The sequence below is a fragment of the Geotrypetes seraphini genome, chromosome 5 (assembly GCF_902459505.1).
Source record: "Geotrypetes seraphini chromosome 5, aGeoSer1.1, whole genome shotgun sequence".
Lineage (NCBI taxonomy): Eukaryota > Metazoa > Chordata > Amphibia > Gymnophiona > Dermophiidae > Geotrypetes > Geotrypetes seraphini.
Window position 1 is genome coordinate 87,089,453 of NC_047088.1, and position 17,560 is coordinate 87,107,012.

Genomic DNA, 17,560 nt, shown 5'->3' on the forward strand with positions numbered 1-17,560 from the left:
CAACTTGGTTTATTTAGAAGTTCTTTGACAGATACACCCTACTGCTATTTTACATCTTTATAAGAATCTTGTTTCTTTTCAGTGACAGATCACCAAATTATAACATCTATTCTGTCATTGAGCCTAAAGTCAGAGGAAGAAGCACACCCCATGAATGACGAGGATCCTACTAGTTTCTTCACAAGTGAGTAAAAAACAAAACAACCCCCCCCCCCAAACAAACAAAACTGAGCTTCCAGGAAATTAGTGATACTTGATAATGTTTTAGAAAGAAATGAAGCCTGTTTTGCCAGTAAAGATTGTAAATTTGTTGACTTAGGTTTGACCTATCATGACACTTCTATGCAGTGCTGTGGAACTGGAAGCAATTTTTGGGTTACTGGTGTCAGAGTTGGTGAAAATGTGCAAACTCCAACTCCGAATAGAGTTAAATTGTATGTCGTGCAAATATAATTCTTAAATTTCTTATTTCACAGATAATTTGATTAACCCATTTTTTCAGGATCTGTTTTACTTTTAGAATAAACTTAGATATAAAGTTCTTTAATTTCAAAATGAATATTTTATGATATTTATGATAAACTGTGCAGTTTACATATCGCATACATAAAATCTTCTTTCCCTACGATTTCCACATATAGCATAGACATGACTGGACAACATCATAAGCATCCCTCCAATAAAATATCAGTATATCGAGTCAATACAAATTTCACCAATTAAGAAAACAAAAAGGATTCGGATCAAATGTTCAGTTCCAAAGTAGATGACATTTTGGTCTTTATCTGCCATCATGTACTAAGTTACTAGGTTATGTTACAAAACCAATTCACATTTGCATGCAAAGCAAATCAAATTCCAAACATTCAGAGATATAAACAGGCTTTAAATCATACATTACTGTCAGGGAAATCGGAAGAGGATATTTTCAGATGGGATAAGCATTAGCATAGAAAGGCATTGGCATGTAATTGTGTTTTCAGCATTTTCTTAAAATTCATCCTCCCATTACAGAATCGCAAGATACCAGGCAGGGCATTAGTGAAAGTGGCAGCTAGAGAATGACATAGGGACAAAGTTTGTTCCTGCCCTGTCCCCGCAAACTCTGTCTGATCCCAACCGCACAAACCTCAAAAAGATATGATTTTCTATTGAAATCATTTTACTAAAGTATAAAAAAAAATATTCTGCACAATATCATTTTATGAATCACAAATGCAGAACAAAAGGAAAAAAGGTTGACTTCAATATAAACTAAGGGGTTTATGCTCAAGTTCCATTACTTGCACCCAGCCCTCCTTTCCTCCCTTCCTCCTTCTTCCTTCCCTTCCTACTTGGCCCCTGATGCCCACTACAGACCTGCTTGAGATAGCTGCAACAGGACGCAGGAAGGATCACTCCTGTCTTGGCTCGCCCCTGGACCACCAGGGCTTCAGACAGGTCCACGGGAGGCATGCAACAGGTCTGGGTGGGGAAGCGCAGACCGGATGTCATGTATATTGTATACGCAAGAGTCTGTCACCAATGGCGCCTCTCCTCCTCTCTGCCCTTCCGACGTACCTTTGTAAATGTTTGACAATGTGAGCAGCATCTTCCACCTGCTGCTCATGTCAGCCTCGGCTCCCTTCTGATGTTACTTCCTGTCATGGAAACAGGATGTGACAACAGAAGGGGAGTCAAGGGCAGCACGAGCAGCAGATGGAAGATGTTGTTCACGCTGGCAAATGTTTATAGAAGCATACCGTATTTTCACATAGATAACGCGCACCCGTGTAAAACGCGCACACGGGTATAGCGCGCGAAAAACACAACTTTATGTACAGAAATTTTTATATACCGCGCACACATGTATACTGCGCATGCCGCCCCCGACTCCCCCGTCGCCGCCCGACTCTCCTTTTGCCCGCCCCGACTCTCCTTTCGCCCGCCCCGACTCTCCTCTGGTCCCGACTGCTCGTTTCCAGCCCTGCCCCGATTCTCCTCTGGTCCCGCCTGCTCGTTTCCAGCCCTGCCCCGAATCTCCTCTAGTCCCGCCTGCTCGTTTCCAGCCCTGGCCCGAATCTCCTCTGGTCCCGCCTGCTCGTTTCCAGCCCTGCCCCGAGTCTCCTCTGGTCCCGACTGCTCGTTTCCAGCCCTGCTCCGAGTCTCCTCTGGTCCCGACTGCTCGTTTCCAGCCCTGCTCCGAGTCTCCTCTGGTCCCGCCTGCTTGTTTCCAGCCCTGCCCCGAGTTTCCTCTGGTCCCGCCTGCTCGTTTCCAGCCCTGCCCCGAGTCTCCTCTGGTCCCGCCTGCTCGTTTCCCGCCCTGCCCCGAGTCTCCTCTGGTCCCGCCTGCTCGTTTCCAGCCCTGCCCCGAGTCTCCTCTGGTCCCGCCTGCTCGTTTCCAGCCCTGCCCCGAGTCTCCTCTGGTCCCGCCTGCTCGTTTCCAGCCCTGCCCCGAGTCTCCTCTGGTCCCGCCTGCTCGTTTCCAGCCCTGCCCCGAGTCTCCTCTGGTCCCGCCTGCTCGTTTCGCCGCCCTGTCCTGCTTGCCGCTCTGTAAGCATGCGCAGACCATCTACAGACAAAGAAGATGGTCTGAGCATGCTTGCTGCTCAGTTTTCTGCGCCGGGTTGTCGGAGCGCGCTTTTGATCTGTCACCAAGGCGGGCCTTTGTCACGGTGTGCTTTTGACCATGTGGCTTTGTCCCCCCTCTATCTGGCCTTGTAATTTGCCCAGTAAATACCATTTTGCCTTTACAACAGCATCTCAGCCTTTGGGTAAGCCTATAAAAGATTAATGCTTCATGTAGAGCCCGCATTTCGGTAATTTGATCTCTTCAGATTGGTATTCTGCATTTATCTACCCGGTAGTAGAGTTTATCAATTAAATTTAAATTTACCGCCATAATGGAAGGAATGAGACGAAAGTCATATACAGCGGACTTTAAGCTTAAAGTAGTTGTGAAAGCTGAGGAAATAGGCAACCGGGCCGCAGCGAGAGAGTTCGATGTTGGAGAAACATCGGTGCGTGAATGGAGAAAAGATAAGAAGGAACTGGAGAAATGCAATCCGCACAAACGGGCACGTCGTGGGGCCAAACCAAAATGGCCTCAGCTGGAGGATGACTTGAAGCAGTGGATTCTGGAGAGAAGGGAGCAAAATGAATCAGTCTCTACTGTTGCGATTCAGATGAAGGCAAAACTATTTGCCAATGGAAGAGGAATACCCGACTTCAAAGCTGGCTTCACATGGATCTCAAAATTTATGAAAAGGAACGGACTATCAGTTAGAATGAGAACAACTGTTGGCCAGCGACTTCCGGATGACTGGCAGCAAAAATTGATTGATTTCCGTGATTTTGTCGCCAAAGAAATATCTGAACTTGGCATCACTGCAAAGGACGTCATCAACATGGATGAAATTCCAATGGCATTCGACATTCCACCGACAAGAACCGTAGCCCCCACAGGTACTAAATCTGTTGCCATCACCACAACTGGGCATGAAAGAACGTGTTTTACAGTAGTTCTTGGTTGCTCAGCTAGCGGGGTTAAGTTAAAGCCCATGCTCATTTTCAAAAGGGTCACTATGCCCCGTGAAAAGCTGCCCACCAGTGTGGTTGTGCACTGCAACAAGAAGGGATGGATGGACTGCGACGTAATGAGATTGTGGATAGATAAATGCTTTAGGGCAAGACAGGGTGGATTCTTTGCAAAAAAATCCTTGTTAATTTTTTATGCCATGGCTGCCCACAAAGAAAAAAATGTTCAGGCCTACATTAATTCTACTCGTGCCCACATCGCTGTGATACCTGGAGGCCTGACATGTAAGCTGCAGCCACTTGACATCGCAGTGAATCATTCATTCAAGACTTTTGTTAGAAAGGAGTGGGAGCAGTGGATGCAGAGCGGCACGCACGAGTACACACCCGCGGGGCGGCTGAAGCGGGCAACTTTCACAGAAGTCTGCAAGTGGGTGGCTTCAGCATGGGACAAAATAACCCCAAATACTATTGTAAACGGATTTAAAAAAGCGGGCATTGTTTATAAAACCAATGACACTACGGCTACTACCAGTGCAGCAGAAGGAGGCAACAACACGGATATCAGCGATGATGACGACGACGATGATGATATCACTTCAGAAATAAACGAGGATCGTCTGCAGGCCGTGCTCACTTTATTTAATGATGATGATGACAATTCAGATTTTGATGGATTCAAGGATTCAGATGACTGTGATGATGACTGAATAAACCTGTAAACTTTGTTTATTTACCGTACAACTTTACCGTAACTATGGTAACTGTATTTAGATTATTTTGTCCTCGATACTTCATTTGATCTACCGGTTAATGTTATAGTTTATAAGAATGAACATGTGATTTCTGTTCTTATTGCTGAATTCATACTCACTAACTCTAGATTAAAAGTTATACGGTTGTTTATAAGAATGAACAGTTTTTTTCTTTTGACGTTTTTGGGTGGAGGGTGTGTGAATGATGCGTGAGTTCTCCTATGTCCATTTTTGTTCCCATTATAAAAAACACTGATAAGTTCCCAGAAAAAGATACATTAAAATAAGAAGTGAAAACAAAGGCCCCTACAGATGAGAACATAAGAATAGCCTAACTGGGTCAGTCCAATGGTCCATCATGCCCTGTAGCCCATTCTCATGGTAGCCAATCCAGGTCACTAAATACCTGGTCAAAACCCAAAGAATAACAACATTCCATGCTACCGATCCATGTCTTAATAACAGACTATGGACTTTTCCTCCAGGAATTTGTCCAAACCTTTTTAAAACCAGCAACGCTATCTGCTTTTATCATAACTTAAATTATTCCTTCCAAACAGAGACCTTGCTAGATGTCAAATACAGAAAGAACAAGGTACCGTAACTTCACAAGGACTTAGCTGTGCAGGAATACCTATACCATATACCTAGTGCAAAAATGTGCAAAGGTCTGTTTTTTTCTTTCCATCACTACATAGTCTACGGTAATGCCACACAAGCAGCGCTGTTACAAATATATTCTGAAGGTCAATGCTAAGGTTAACAAAGTTTCCTTCCTTGGACCACAAGGAGATACTGACAAACCACTGAAAGAGATCCCAGGAACAACACCCAAAGACCCACTCAGTGTGTGAACCAGTTGAGTGGAGTGGACTAGGGTAACTGGGGGGTGGAAATGGACCCGGAGTTTGCTCAGGAGAATTTCCCAGACCACCTCTTCCTCTCAACACATTGACACGCTAGTGGGTTTATTTTATAGCTTTTTCACCCCCTTCGGTCTGCCTGTCCCCCCTTGAAGTCCTGTCCCCCCTTGAAGGTCTGCCTGTCCCCCCTTGAAGGTCTGCCTGTCCCCCCTTGAAGGTCTGCCTGTCCCCCTTGAAGGTCTGCCTGTCCCCCCTTGAAGGTCTGCCTGTCCCCCTTGAAGTCCTGTCCCCCCTTGAAGGTCTGCCTGTCCCCCTTGAAGTCCTGTCCCCCCTTGAAGGTCTGCCTGTCCCCCTTGAAGTCCTGTCCCCCCTTGAAGTCCTGTCCCCCCTTGAAGGTCTGCCTGTCCCCCTTGAAGTCCTGTCCCCCCTTGAAGGTCTGCCTGTCCCCCCTTGAAGTCCTGTCCCCCCTTGAAGGTCTGCCTGTCCCCTTTAAGTCCTGTCCCCCCTTGAAGGTCTGCCTGTCCCCCTTGAAGTCCTGTCCCCCCTTGAAGGTCTGCCTGTCCCCCTTGAAGTCCTGTCCCCCCTTGAAGGTCTGCCTGTCCCCCTTGAAGTCCTGTCCCCCCTTGAAGGTCTGCCTGTCCCCCTTGAAGTCCTGTCCCCCCTTGAAGGTCTGCCTGTCCCCCTTGAAGTCCTGTCCCCCCTTGAAGGTCTGCCTGTCCCCTTTAAGTCCTGTCCCCCCTTGAAGGTCTGCCTGTCCCCCTTGAAGTCCTGTCCCCCCTTGAAGGTCTGCCTGTCCCCCTTGAAGTCCTGTCCCCCCTTGAAGGTCTGCCTGTCCCCCTTGAAGTCCTGTCCCCCCTTGAAGTCCTGTCCCCATCCTGAAAGCCTGATGCCCCCCCCCGATGCCCGATTCATCACCCGGAAGGAGCGCTCGCACTCCCACCCGAAGGACCGCTCGCACCCCCACCCGAAGGACCGCTCGCACCCCCACAGTCTCCCCCCCCTCCCCCATGGAGAAGCTGTCTACCTTGATTCCAGATGCCAGTGAGCCCAGCTGTTTTCTCTGCTGGCGGTCCCGCCCCTTCTCTGAGCCCTGCTGCGCTGCTTCCTCATCCGGCGGTCCCGCCCTTTCTCTGATGTCAGAGAAAGGGTGGGACCGCCTGAAGAGGAAGCAGCGCAGCACAGGGCTCTGAGAAGGGGCAGGACCGCCGGCAGAGGAAGCAGCTGGGCTGGCATCTGGAAACAAGGTAGACAGCTTTTCCATGGGGGAGGGGGGAGGCTGTGGGGGTGCGAGCGGTCCTTCGGGGTGGGAGTGCGAGCGCTCCTTCCGGATGATGAGTCGGGGGGGGGGGGGGGGAAACTATGTAAAAAAATTTTTGTACAACGCGCTCACGCGTATAACGCGCAAGGGTATGCGCGGTACGTAAAAACCACGTATAACGCGTTATATGCGAGAAAATACGGTAATTTCAATTATAATGTGCCGTGAAAAACATTTGATCTGTTTGGTGTGCTGGAGCTAAAAAATGTATAAAATGCTGGTCTTGTGACACGTGTTTCTCAGAAATGCCTTGAGTTGCAGAAAAGTTTGCAGAAAATTCATAGTGAGACCTGGAATGTCTCAGAAGTTAACCAAGAGAAGTAACACATTTACCAGACATCTAATTAAGAATCCTTTTTCAAATGAGTAAGAACAGATACTTGATTGAATGTCAAATTATGTTCTTAATGCCTCTCTTTGATCACAGGGGATTCAGTTGCCAGTCCTGACAGTATATTAGAACTTACAGTAGGAGAGGAGCTATTTTTTAGGGATCATGAGGATTTTGATGGAATAGAACATTCAAAGAGTCCCAACACAGGTAAGAACTATTGAACAGGGTCTTGTTTTTTCTCTGTGTATTTGGGTTTTGTTTTGTTTTTTTGCGTGTGCGCACTGCCAAGAGGCATCAAGTGACTGAGTTGACATTAGTCAGTAGAAATTTACTTATTAGAGGTGTTAGAAATATTATAACCAGGATAGTAAAATAACACCTCATCAGAACTATGAGCAGAAAGTTTTAATGGTTCCAGTGTATGGATTGACAATATTATTTATCATTCTGATGAATTAATGTTTGTTACATGTTTTTTCTTTCTGCTTCTATTTGAAGCTTCCTTGTGTTCCAATACCGATAAACAAGGGTGGGAAAATGTTTGGCAATTAAAAATTGCCTCCCGTCTCCTTCAGAATACACCTGGGAACTTGCTGGATTTGACCTGCACTTTTGAGGTTTCAAAATTCTAATAAAGTTCTTAGCTGTATTTGGGTGGAAAGATGTGCATCCGACTCCTAAGGTTTGCACTATATTTTAAATATTTAAACTAGTGTTCTTCAGTGCAAAGCCTTGGATCCAGTGATGGTCCCTGGAGACCTCTGGGGCAGCCCACATCATCTTTAAGGGGGGGGGAGGTTCCTGCTAATACTCCAATTTGAGATCTCTGCTGCGTTTGACTGTCAATCACCACCTGCTCCTAACAAAACTCAATGACATCGGCATTGCAGGCACAGCATTTAATTGGTTCAAAGACTTCTTACAAAACGGAACCTACCTAGTCCGGAAAGATGAGGTATTCTCAAGAAACTGCCAAACTTTCTGCAGCATTCCCCAAGGATCTCCTCTATCCCCATTACTCTACAACCTATTCATGATTTCCCTAGGCAACATCTCCTTTATCAACGATGAGTGCCTACTATCATATATTGATGACATTCTATGTCTCATCTCTATCGAAAGTAACTCCAGTGACATCCTCCTGAAAATAGCCAACAGCATAGAGAAGATACATGCATGGGCTACACTTAATAAACTCAAGCTAAACACAACAAAGACCAAAGTACTGTGGTTTCACAGCCCTCTGCAAACAGCCCCTAAAGCCGTCACAAAGCCCTCAGGAACCAAACTAGGCATTTACAAAACTTCCCAAATCCTTTGAGTCACATTGGACTCTACCTTTTTCTATGAATCTCAAATCTCCAACTTATAAAAAAAAACCTACATTCTATAGCGCCTGGTAGACTGGTATAGTCCTTACGAATGGGTCATATACCTTACTGCTACCAGAAGGTGGAGACTGAGAACAAACTTGTATATTAGGATAGACTCCTCTCCCCTAGCAATCCAGTCTATCTTAGTTTTCAGCAGCAGGTGGTAAGACTAATTTGGCTCCCCTCTTAGTACTGTTGGAATTTGTTTTGGACTCCTGGGTTCCCCTTTTGTGCCGGACAGAGCTTGGATGGGTAATGCTTGGGGATCCATCCAACCTCGGGGGTTTTAAACCCAGCGGATCTCGTGCTGGGTCCCTGCCCCCACCTCCCCAAATTTTTGTAGAGGTGCCTCAGCCGGCAGCCTGGCTTTCATGGTTGGTCAGGCTTCCAGCTTTGAGAGCTGTGCAGTCTGTTCTGATTAACTAAAATTGCCCTGCATTAAAATCCTGAGGCTGTGCTGGTAAGAAAGGGTTCTTTTCTCTTTCATTTGGTGTTGTTTCTCATCTAACCGGCACTTTTTCCTGTTAGGATGGTTTTGCAGCACAATGAGCACTCGGCAGGGGAAAAAATGCTCATTGTGCTCCAGCTGTGAGGCACTCGCGGCTGGCCAGTGCAAGTGCTGCACAGGCCAAAGCGGTGGGGGATCCTTGTCGACTTCGGGAGCCAGTGCTTTGCGAGTTGGCCACGATTTTGGAGTAAGCCGGCCGGAGTGGCTGGGGATTTCCTTCCTGCGATGGAGAGCTCGTTGGCCTTGGTGGCAGGAAATGCCCAGGCTTTTCAGGCGATATAGGCCTCGAGCTTTGTTTTGGTGGTTTCTGGCCAGTTTTTCGGTGGGAAACACCTCCATATTTTCCATGTCCTCAGGTGACCTTGCCCCTGTATTTGAGAAGCAGGATCAGGTTTGTGCTGGGTCCCCTTCTGTGGCAGGGAGTCCCTTGGGGCCACCAGGATTTTTTTTCCCCCCTGATTTTATTTTAGCACTTGGCAAGGCTTGTGTACTGGTGGCTGGAGGTCCCGTTTCCAATCCAGGGGTCTCGGGGGTGGGGGTGGGGGAGGAGGGAGTTGTGCTCTCGACGTCTGTTCCAGTTCAGCCCCAGATAGCACTGGTTTTCACCCACCTCTCCTCCTTTCTCCTCCAAGCTGCCGAGGGTCTCTTGGGTCAAGGTTTTTTGTCCAGAGGAGTCAGATTTGCTTTATGAGGACCTGGACCTTTGGGGAGATTTCCAGGATCCTCTTGGGGGGTTCGGCTTCCACCAGTGGTGGGTTCGAGTGCCCACCTGCTGGCGAAGATGCGCCCATAGTGCGCATTTTTCAGGGGGATGACCTTCATGAGCTAATTCTTACAGTCTCCTCTGTTTTAAACTTTGAGGACACCGTGTTAGAACCCCCATGTACGGTGGACCCCTTGTTTAAGGGGATTCGCTCTGCTTCCTGCTTTTTTCCTATGCATCAGGATATTTGGGATTTTATGCTCGGTAGTGGCTGGAAGCGCCCATTTCATTTTTCGTGATTCATGGCTCGCCTGTACACCATTCCTGAAGGGGATAGGGACACTCTGAAGTCGCTGGTGTTGGACACTGTGGTCTCGGCCATCTCTAAGTGGCTTACTGTGCCTGTTGAGGGCGGTGAAGCCTTGAAGGACTCTGAGGAGCGTAAGTTGGAGTCCCTCCTTGAACAGTTTTGCTGTAACAGTCTAGCGGTCCAGGCGGCGATGTGTGGCGGGCTGGTGGCTCGGGTGTGGGATTGGTGAAGTACGAAGTCACCAAAATTGACTTGGGTGCTTCTTATCTCTCAGATGCCATATATGACTCCTGCGAGTGTCTGCCAAGTCGTTGGCTTTTGGAGTGGCAGCACACTGTACCTTATGGCTTTGTGCCTTGGTTGGTGGTTAAGGCGTCCAAAGCTAAGCTGACAAAGTTTCCCTTTAAGGGGTCTTTCTTGTTTGGTGAGGACTTGGATAGAGAATGACACGGTGACAAAATTCATCACCGTTCCCGTCCCCGCGGATAACCGCAGTAAACCATCTTCACGTCATTCTTTAAGGAGAGAGGGAAGAATCAGAGTACGAATGGCCACAACCACTGACCCTCAAGCTTTGCTTTGAAGAATGCTGGTATAGAAGGACTGAGGTTGAAATAAACACTAGAAAATGACATGGGATTATTTCCCGTGGTTATCCGCGGGGATGGGAACGGTGATGAATTTTGTCACCGTTTCATTCTCTAGACTTGGACAAGTTGGTTCAAACTTTATCTTATTCTAAAGTGCTTTGTTTGCCTGAGCATAGGCCTAGGCCAATGGCTCGGGGTGGTGCTGCTCGTGGGCATAATTTCTGCTGCTTCCGCCCTGGTCGAGGGGCCGCCTCTTTTCAGTCTTCTAGGCTTTTCAGTCTTCTAGGCGCATACAGTCCTTTTGTGGGGCAAGCCGGGGTGCGGGTAGTGCCTCCGCTGGGTCCCCTGCCGTCTGTCCTGCCCAATGACTCCTTGCTGGCGCCTGTCTTGGTTCCGGTGGGCGTCCGGCTGTGAGATTTTATTTCCCCAAAGTGGGCAGAGATCATGTCAGATCAATGGGTTCTGGAGGTGATTTGGGACGGCTATGTTCTGGAGTTCGCCTGTTCCTTGCCAGATCATTTTCTCGCTTCTCCCTCGCAGGTGGCGTGGAAGGAGCAGGCCTTTCGCCAGACCCTTCAAAGATAGTTGGATTTCCACGCAGTGGTTCCGGTTCCCCCTCAGGAATGAGGCACAGGTTAGTACTTGATTTCCTTTGTGGTGCCAAAGAAAGAAGGGACCTTTCGGCCCATCCTAGATTTGAAGGGGGTCAACAGGGCTCTTCACGTGCCATCCTTCCGCATGGAAATTCTGTGGTCTGTGATTCTGGCGGTGCAGCCGGGGGAGTTTCTGACCTCTCTAGATCTGATGGAGGCCTAATTGCACATTCCTATTCGGGCCTCCCATCATTGCGTCCTGCGCCTTGCGATCTTGGGGCAACACTATCAGTTCTGTGCGCTTCCCTTTGGTCTGGCCACAGCTCCACAAACGCTCACCAAAGTAATGGTGGTTGTTGCGAATAGAGGGCATCCTGGTTCATCCCTATTTAGACGATTGGTTGATTTGAGCGAAGTCATTCCAGGAGAGCACCCGGGTCATGGCTCGGGTGGTGGAGTTTCTGCAGTCACTGGGATGGGTCGTCAGCCTTTCCAAGAGCCGGTTGTCTCCATCTCAGCGCCTGGAGTAGTTAGGAGTTCTGTTTGACACCTCCTTGGGGAATATCTTCCTTCCGGAGGCCTGGATAAGCAAATTACAATCTTAGATTAGCCTGCTTATGGCGACCCAGTGTCCTCGGGCGCAGGATTTCCTCCAAGTCTTGGGGTCTATGGTGGCTTCCCTCGACATAGTGTGGTGGGCTCGAGCCCACATGCGTCCTCTTTATTATGCTCTTCTTTGGAGGTGGTTGCCTCAGAGGCACATTCTGGATCATCCTTTTCCACTTCGGGGCTTGGCTCATTGCAGTCTTCGTTGGTGGCTCCAGACTTCCCATCTTATACAAGGGGTGTGTCTGGACCAGTCTTCTCGTTTGGGGAGGAAACTCAGCTCAGGGCACCTGGTCCATGGAGGAGGCTTCCTGGTCGATAAATGTCTTAGAGACCAGAGCCATCCATCTGGCATTGTTAGCCTTCCAGTCCTTTCTGTTGGACAAGTCAGTCAGTGTTCTATCGGACAATGCCACGGCGGTGGCCTATGTCAGTCATCAGGGGGCACCAGGAGCACTTTGGTGGCACAGGAGACAGCTCTGCTCATGCTCTGGGAAGAGTCTCATCTTCAGGACATCTCGGCCTCCCACATAGCCGGAGTGGAGAATGTTCAAGTGGACTTCCTCAGTCTTCACGTGCTAGATCCCGGATAGTGGTGTCTGTGGCTTTTCAGTTGATAGTGCATTCTTGGGGTCAGCCCCTCATGGACCTGATGGCCACAAGTGTCAACGCCAAAACACCCCGCTTCTTCAGTCATCACAGAGCCGGTCAGGCTGAGGGCGTGGATGCTCTGGTTCAACCATGGCCATTGGAAGGGCTGTTGTATGTGTTCTTTCCGTGGCCATTAGTGGGCAGAGTTCTTCTCCACATAGTTTGACATCCAGGCCTTGTGGTTCTGGTGGCTCCGGATTGGTATGCGGATCTGGTGAGGTATCTGGTGGCGGATCCCCTTCCTCTGCCTCTCTCAGCCGACCTTCTGACTCATGGTCCCCTTCCAGTGTTCGATCCGGGTCCCTTCTGTCTTACGTCTTGGCACTTGAAAGGGATCACCTAGGTAAAGTGATCTCTTGTGGTCCCGGAGGCTTTCTACCTCTTGGGCTTATGTGAGGGTTTGGCGTATATTTGAGGAGTGGTGTGCTGCGTGTGGAGTGGTCTCTTTTTGCGCTTCTCTGCCTACTATCTTAGAGTTCTTGCAGGATAGCCTGGACAGGGGACTGGCTTGGTCTTCTCTCCAGGTTCAGCTTGCGGCCTTATCAGCCTTTCATGGGTTGTTGAAAGGCCAGCGTTTGACTGCCATTCCTGATGTGATTCGCTTCTTGTGGGTGGCCAAATTGCTCAAGTCTCCTGTGCGACTCTCTGTTCCATCTTGGGATCTGAATCTGGTTTTGTCCGTTCTGGTGCGCTCACCTTTTGAACCGTTGGGTGACTGCTCTTTGAAGGACCTTACTCTTAAAGTGGTCTTCTTGGTGGCCATTTCTTCTGCTAGACGTGTTTCTGAGCTGCAGGATTTCTCTTGTAGGGCTCCCTTCTTGGAGTTTTCTAGAGAGTGGGTTGTCTTGCGGCCCGCTCCTTCTTTTTTGCCAAAGGTAGTTTCTCCTTTTCATGTCAATCGGGCAGTGGTTCTCCCTGTGTTGGGTAGCCAGAAGCAGTGTCCGAGCAATGACAGTTGCGCAAGTTGGATGTCAGTCTGGTCCTTCGCTCTTATGTGCAGATCAGGAGATCAGTAAGACAGATTGTTTCTTTGTCCTTCTAGTGGGTCCTCGTAAGGTGGATGGCGCTTCTAAGGTTAGTATTGTGCACTGGATCAAGGAGACTATTGCTTCCGCTTTTCTTCTGAAGAAAAAGCCTGTTCCGGAATTTCTCTAGGCTCATTCCACTCGGGGTTAGGCAGCTTCTTGGGCTGAGTCTTCTCTAGTGCCTCCAGTGGATATTTACAAGGCTGCAGTTTGGTGTCAGACATTATTGTGTGGATGTTCAGGCGCGTCAGGATGCAGTATTCGGTGAGCGTGTTCTGGTGTTGGCCCTTCGGGGGTTTCACCCTTGATGGGTACTGCCTTAGTACGTCCCATTCGTAAGGACTATACCAGTCTACCAGGCGCTACAGAAGGAGAAATTAGGTTCTTACCTGCTAATTTTCTTTCTGTTAGCCTGTAGACCAGTATAGTCCCCCACCCTATCTGTCCTTGTGCGGCGATTGCGGGTTTTTGTTTTGCTCGCATGCCGATTTTGTTTTTCTGTGGGTTCTAGTATTTTTCTAGGGCCAGGGAGAATTAAGAACAGCGACTATGGCTCAGCTGGCTTAACTGATGAGCTGTGGGGATATTTTCTCTGCCAGGGTTTAGTTCTACAAATGTCCAACAGTTGTTTACTAGCGTTTGTTGTTTTTTTACACTCCTGTTCGGAGTATGTTTTACTGTTTTCAATTGTAGTCTTTCCTAGGTTCTGCTTGGCTATTTGGCAGACTGGATTGCTATGGGGGGGAGTCTATATATAAGTTTGTTTTCAGTCTCCACCTGCTGGTAGCAGTAAGGTATGTATGTAACCCATTCATAAGGACTATACCGGTCTACAGGCTAATAGAAAGAAAATTTGCAGGTAAGAACCTAATTTTTCCGTATGAAAAATCTTAGACTGAACAGACCTTTCTTTCACAAGCATTTCGCAAATCTAACACAAATGCTGATAGTGTCTTGTTAAGATAAAATCACTGCTATTCTTGTAATTTTACCCCAATGTATGTGATATTTACCTTTTTTGCTATGTTTTACACAAGAGGTCAAGTTTATTGTAAAGCTAATGTCGGGAAGCTAAAACCCAAACATGACAGTGGAAACCAGAAGTGAACTTAAATAATCAACTTGGTTTATTGAGGAAATTAATTTGATAGTTACAAAACAAAATTGAATTAATTTAGTGAGTTAATGTACAGCTGAAGGTTTCATAAATGTTACAGCTTGTTTGTAATTACAGTGAAACTCTAAGATAACTACCTCTTATTCTGTGTATATCTAATCTACAACTAAACTAGTTTCTCTATAACAACTAGAATCTCTAAATTATATCAAAGGAAACTACACTTTACCCAATTCTTGATTCTCTCTCTGAAAAAGCTCATGGTCTTTGTGGAGGAAGGGGACAAAAACTGGAACAGGCCCTTTTGAGCAGCCTCCTCTCTGAATAGTCTTATCTATAAATTTTAGACCCTGTGATGAGATGGAAAGGCCCTAAAATTCATGCATACATGGCTTCAAGGCACATGTCTTCTTTGCACAACTTCTCTAAGGGGACAGAATACACAATACCAGCCAATCTTCACTCATCAGCTTGTTTTACATCCCTACACCTTAGCTCAGGATTGGTACATATGTGATCAAGTCAATTCCTTTGTCCTTAAAACTCCTTCCGTTCCAGGTCATCTTGCCCCAACATCTGGGGTAGGACATGTCACTGACAATCCTGTTTTTCTTCAGCCCTCTGGATATTCTGCATCTGGGGTCCAACTCATGGTACTGCCAGTTTACCAGTCAGCCCAGCAAAAGCCTTCTGCTGATCTGAAAACTTAAGTATGAAATCAGGCACATCAGCAATTTCAGAGAGAGGAAAAAAATATCCTTCTATCTTCCATTTCAAGTCAGTAACTGTTTCACTAAATCTGTCATCCTGCTATCCCCATTCATATTAATAAAACACCATATTTTTCGCCCCATAAGACGTACTTTTTTCCCCATCCAAAAGTGGGTGAAAATGTCGGTGCATTTTATGCAGCGAGGATACAAATTTTTACCTCCCCCGTACCTTTTTAAAACACCCCTGCCCCATTGTACCTTTTAAAATCCCCCCGCCCGTTGTACCTTTTTTAAAAACCCCCCTCTACGTTTTAAAAACACCCCTGCCCTGTCGTACTTTTTAAACCACTCCCCTATCGTACCTTTTTAAATCCCACTTATAGTTGCGCCGCTTCATGAATGGCTGCCATCAGTTCTCGCAGGACTTGTGAAAACTAACGGCAGTCATTCAGGAAGCGGCGTGGACCCAGGCAGGAGCACGGAAAGCTCGCTTCTGCCTGTGCCAATTCATGCTGGACCACCAGGCTATAAGGAGGATTTAAAAAAGTACGATGGAGGGGATTTGAAAAGGTATGGGGGGGACAGGGTGCAGAGCCTGGCAGGGAGTGAGGGAGGCTGGGTGCAGAGCCTGGTATATATTAGTACCAATTTGGTTCAGAATTTATTTCTTGTTTTTTCCTCTAAATCTAGGGTGCATTTTATGGTCAGGTGGGTCTTATGGAGCAAAAAAATATGATAATATGCTTACTTCCTTACAGTCTCAATTAGACTACTGCAACTCACTCTTTACAGGTATAAATTCCTTTCTCATCCACAAACTACAACAAATTCAAAACACCGCAATACGGCATATCATCAAACTAAGAAAATTACTCCATATCGCCTTATTAGAAAAGCCTTCACTGGTTGCCTATCCCTGCACAAATAAACTTCAAAATATCATGCATAATGTACCACATCTTATATGCAAGCTCTGCAGAGACTCTTATAAACCTTTTCATGAATTCCTGGTCTGTTTCAGTCAGAAACATCAAGAAACTCCTTCTGATCCTTCTATCACCAAAAGGAATTAAATACAAGTGCATATTTAACACACTCATCACCTTCATTGGCACAAAGAAATGGAACAGCCTCCCAGCAGCTATCAAAGCAGAAGAAAATAAAAATTCTCCTCTTTAGGACAATATATTCCATTGACAATTGACAGAACGCTCAGTATCATCAATGAATGTCCACTCAATGTTATCTGTACTTCTAGTGTCACCCCAAATCTCTCTCTACATCCTCTCTTCATTCTATTTCTCTCCCTCTTAATTATTATCCACTTAATCTTCGGGCTTGTCTATACATGATGTATTCTTATTGATTTGTACGTCGCCTTGAAACTAGTTAGGCATAGAGCAACTCATAAATATTAGATTATACTATTTGCCTCTCTAACCAAGTTTATGACTGAAAGGGGGAAGTGGATGGGGGAAGAGCCACATGCTTGAACAAGATCTTTCTCAGTAAACAAAAAGATTGCATTTGAAAATGCTCAATTTCTTTTTTTTTTCAAAATTCTTTATTCATTTTTTCATCTTACATCAAGAACACAATATTACATCATTTAAACATCACTTGTATTTCTTTTAACATCATCTTAAAAACATACATTTATACCCTCCCCTCCCACCCTTCCCACAAATATTTTTATCAAAAATATCATTTAAATATTATCAATTGATCGAATCTTAATATAACTTTATACCCTTCCCCCTATGAATAAGTGTACTTTCAATGGATGCTCTCCTTCAGCTCTTTTGAATTCAAAGTGGCCTCAACAAAAATTAGTGAATATCTCTGATTTACACTCTGGCTCTTATAGGATAATGAAATTATTTTTATAATATATTATTTCTTTCTTCTTAGTTGATCCCGTTATCACCACTGATAGTATATTAGAAGTTAAAGTAGAAGAAGATTCACATATTAGGAACCATCACGACTCCATGGAAAAAGGATATACAAATAGTAGTTGCACAGGTAAGAAATATGAGTGACTATTAAGAAGAATGACACATCTAAGTGGCCTCTTCAGAACTGTGAAAGTTCTGTTATACTCTTCTGTAATCTGATCTGTCCTTCTGATTTAAATTGTCTATTGAACTGGTACAAGGTATTTCCCTTTTTGGAAGTATCAAGTAGGGCATCTTCATAATTATCAGGCACATTATAAATTAACAAAAGTCTCGGATCAACTGCACCTTGCACCTGTTTTTTTTAGCATGGACGCTATCCTATTCCTGTCTCGTGTATCAAATACTGACAGTAAATCACTTCCCATCCTGTTTTCCCAAGTTGACTGGTGGAGTTTTTAATCAGGTGGGGACAGTACCATATCTACCAGGTCATGCAATCAGGTTTCAGTAATGCATAAACAGTCCAAAATAACTGTAGTTTTGGGCATTGTAAAAATTGATGGATTAGAGATCCTCTGCCTGATTTACATTTTATAGATGTATCATCCTCCCATATGCTCATGGCTTTCCCCTTGCACTGCATAACATAGGCATTGTACAGAAGTTTGAACTGAAGTTCATGCA

At 46.2% G+C, this 17,560-nt stretch overlaps 1 protein-coding gene across 1 annotated transcript in view; it reads left to right on the forward strand.

Annotated features, from left to right (window-relative positions):
• LOC117360313 overlaps positions 1-17,560 on the forward strand; it is a 298,566-nt gene that overhangs the window by 103,219 nt on the left and 177,787 nt on the right. Inside the window, exons 6-8 of the mRNA XM_033944008.1 lie at positions 83-184; positions 6,880-6,993; positions 16,887-17,000. Coding sequence (XP_033799899.1) covers positions 83-184; positions 6,880-6,993; positions 16,887-17,000 — 330 coding nt within the window. The remainder of the gene's footprint in view (positions 1-82; positions 185-6,879; positions 6,994-16,886; positions 17,001-17,560) is intronic.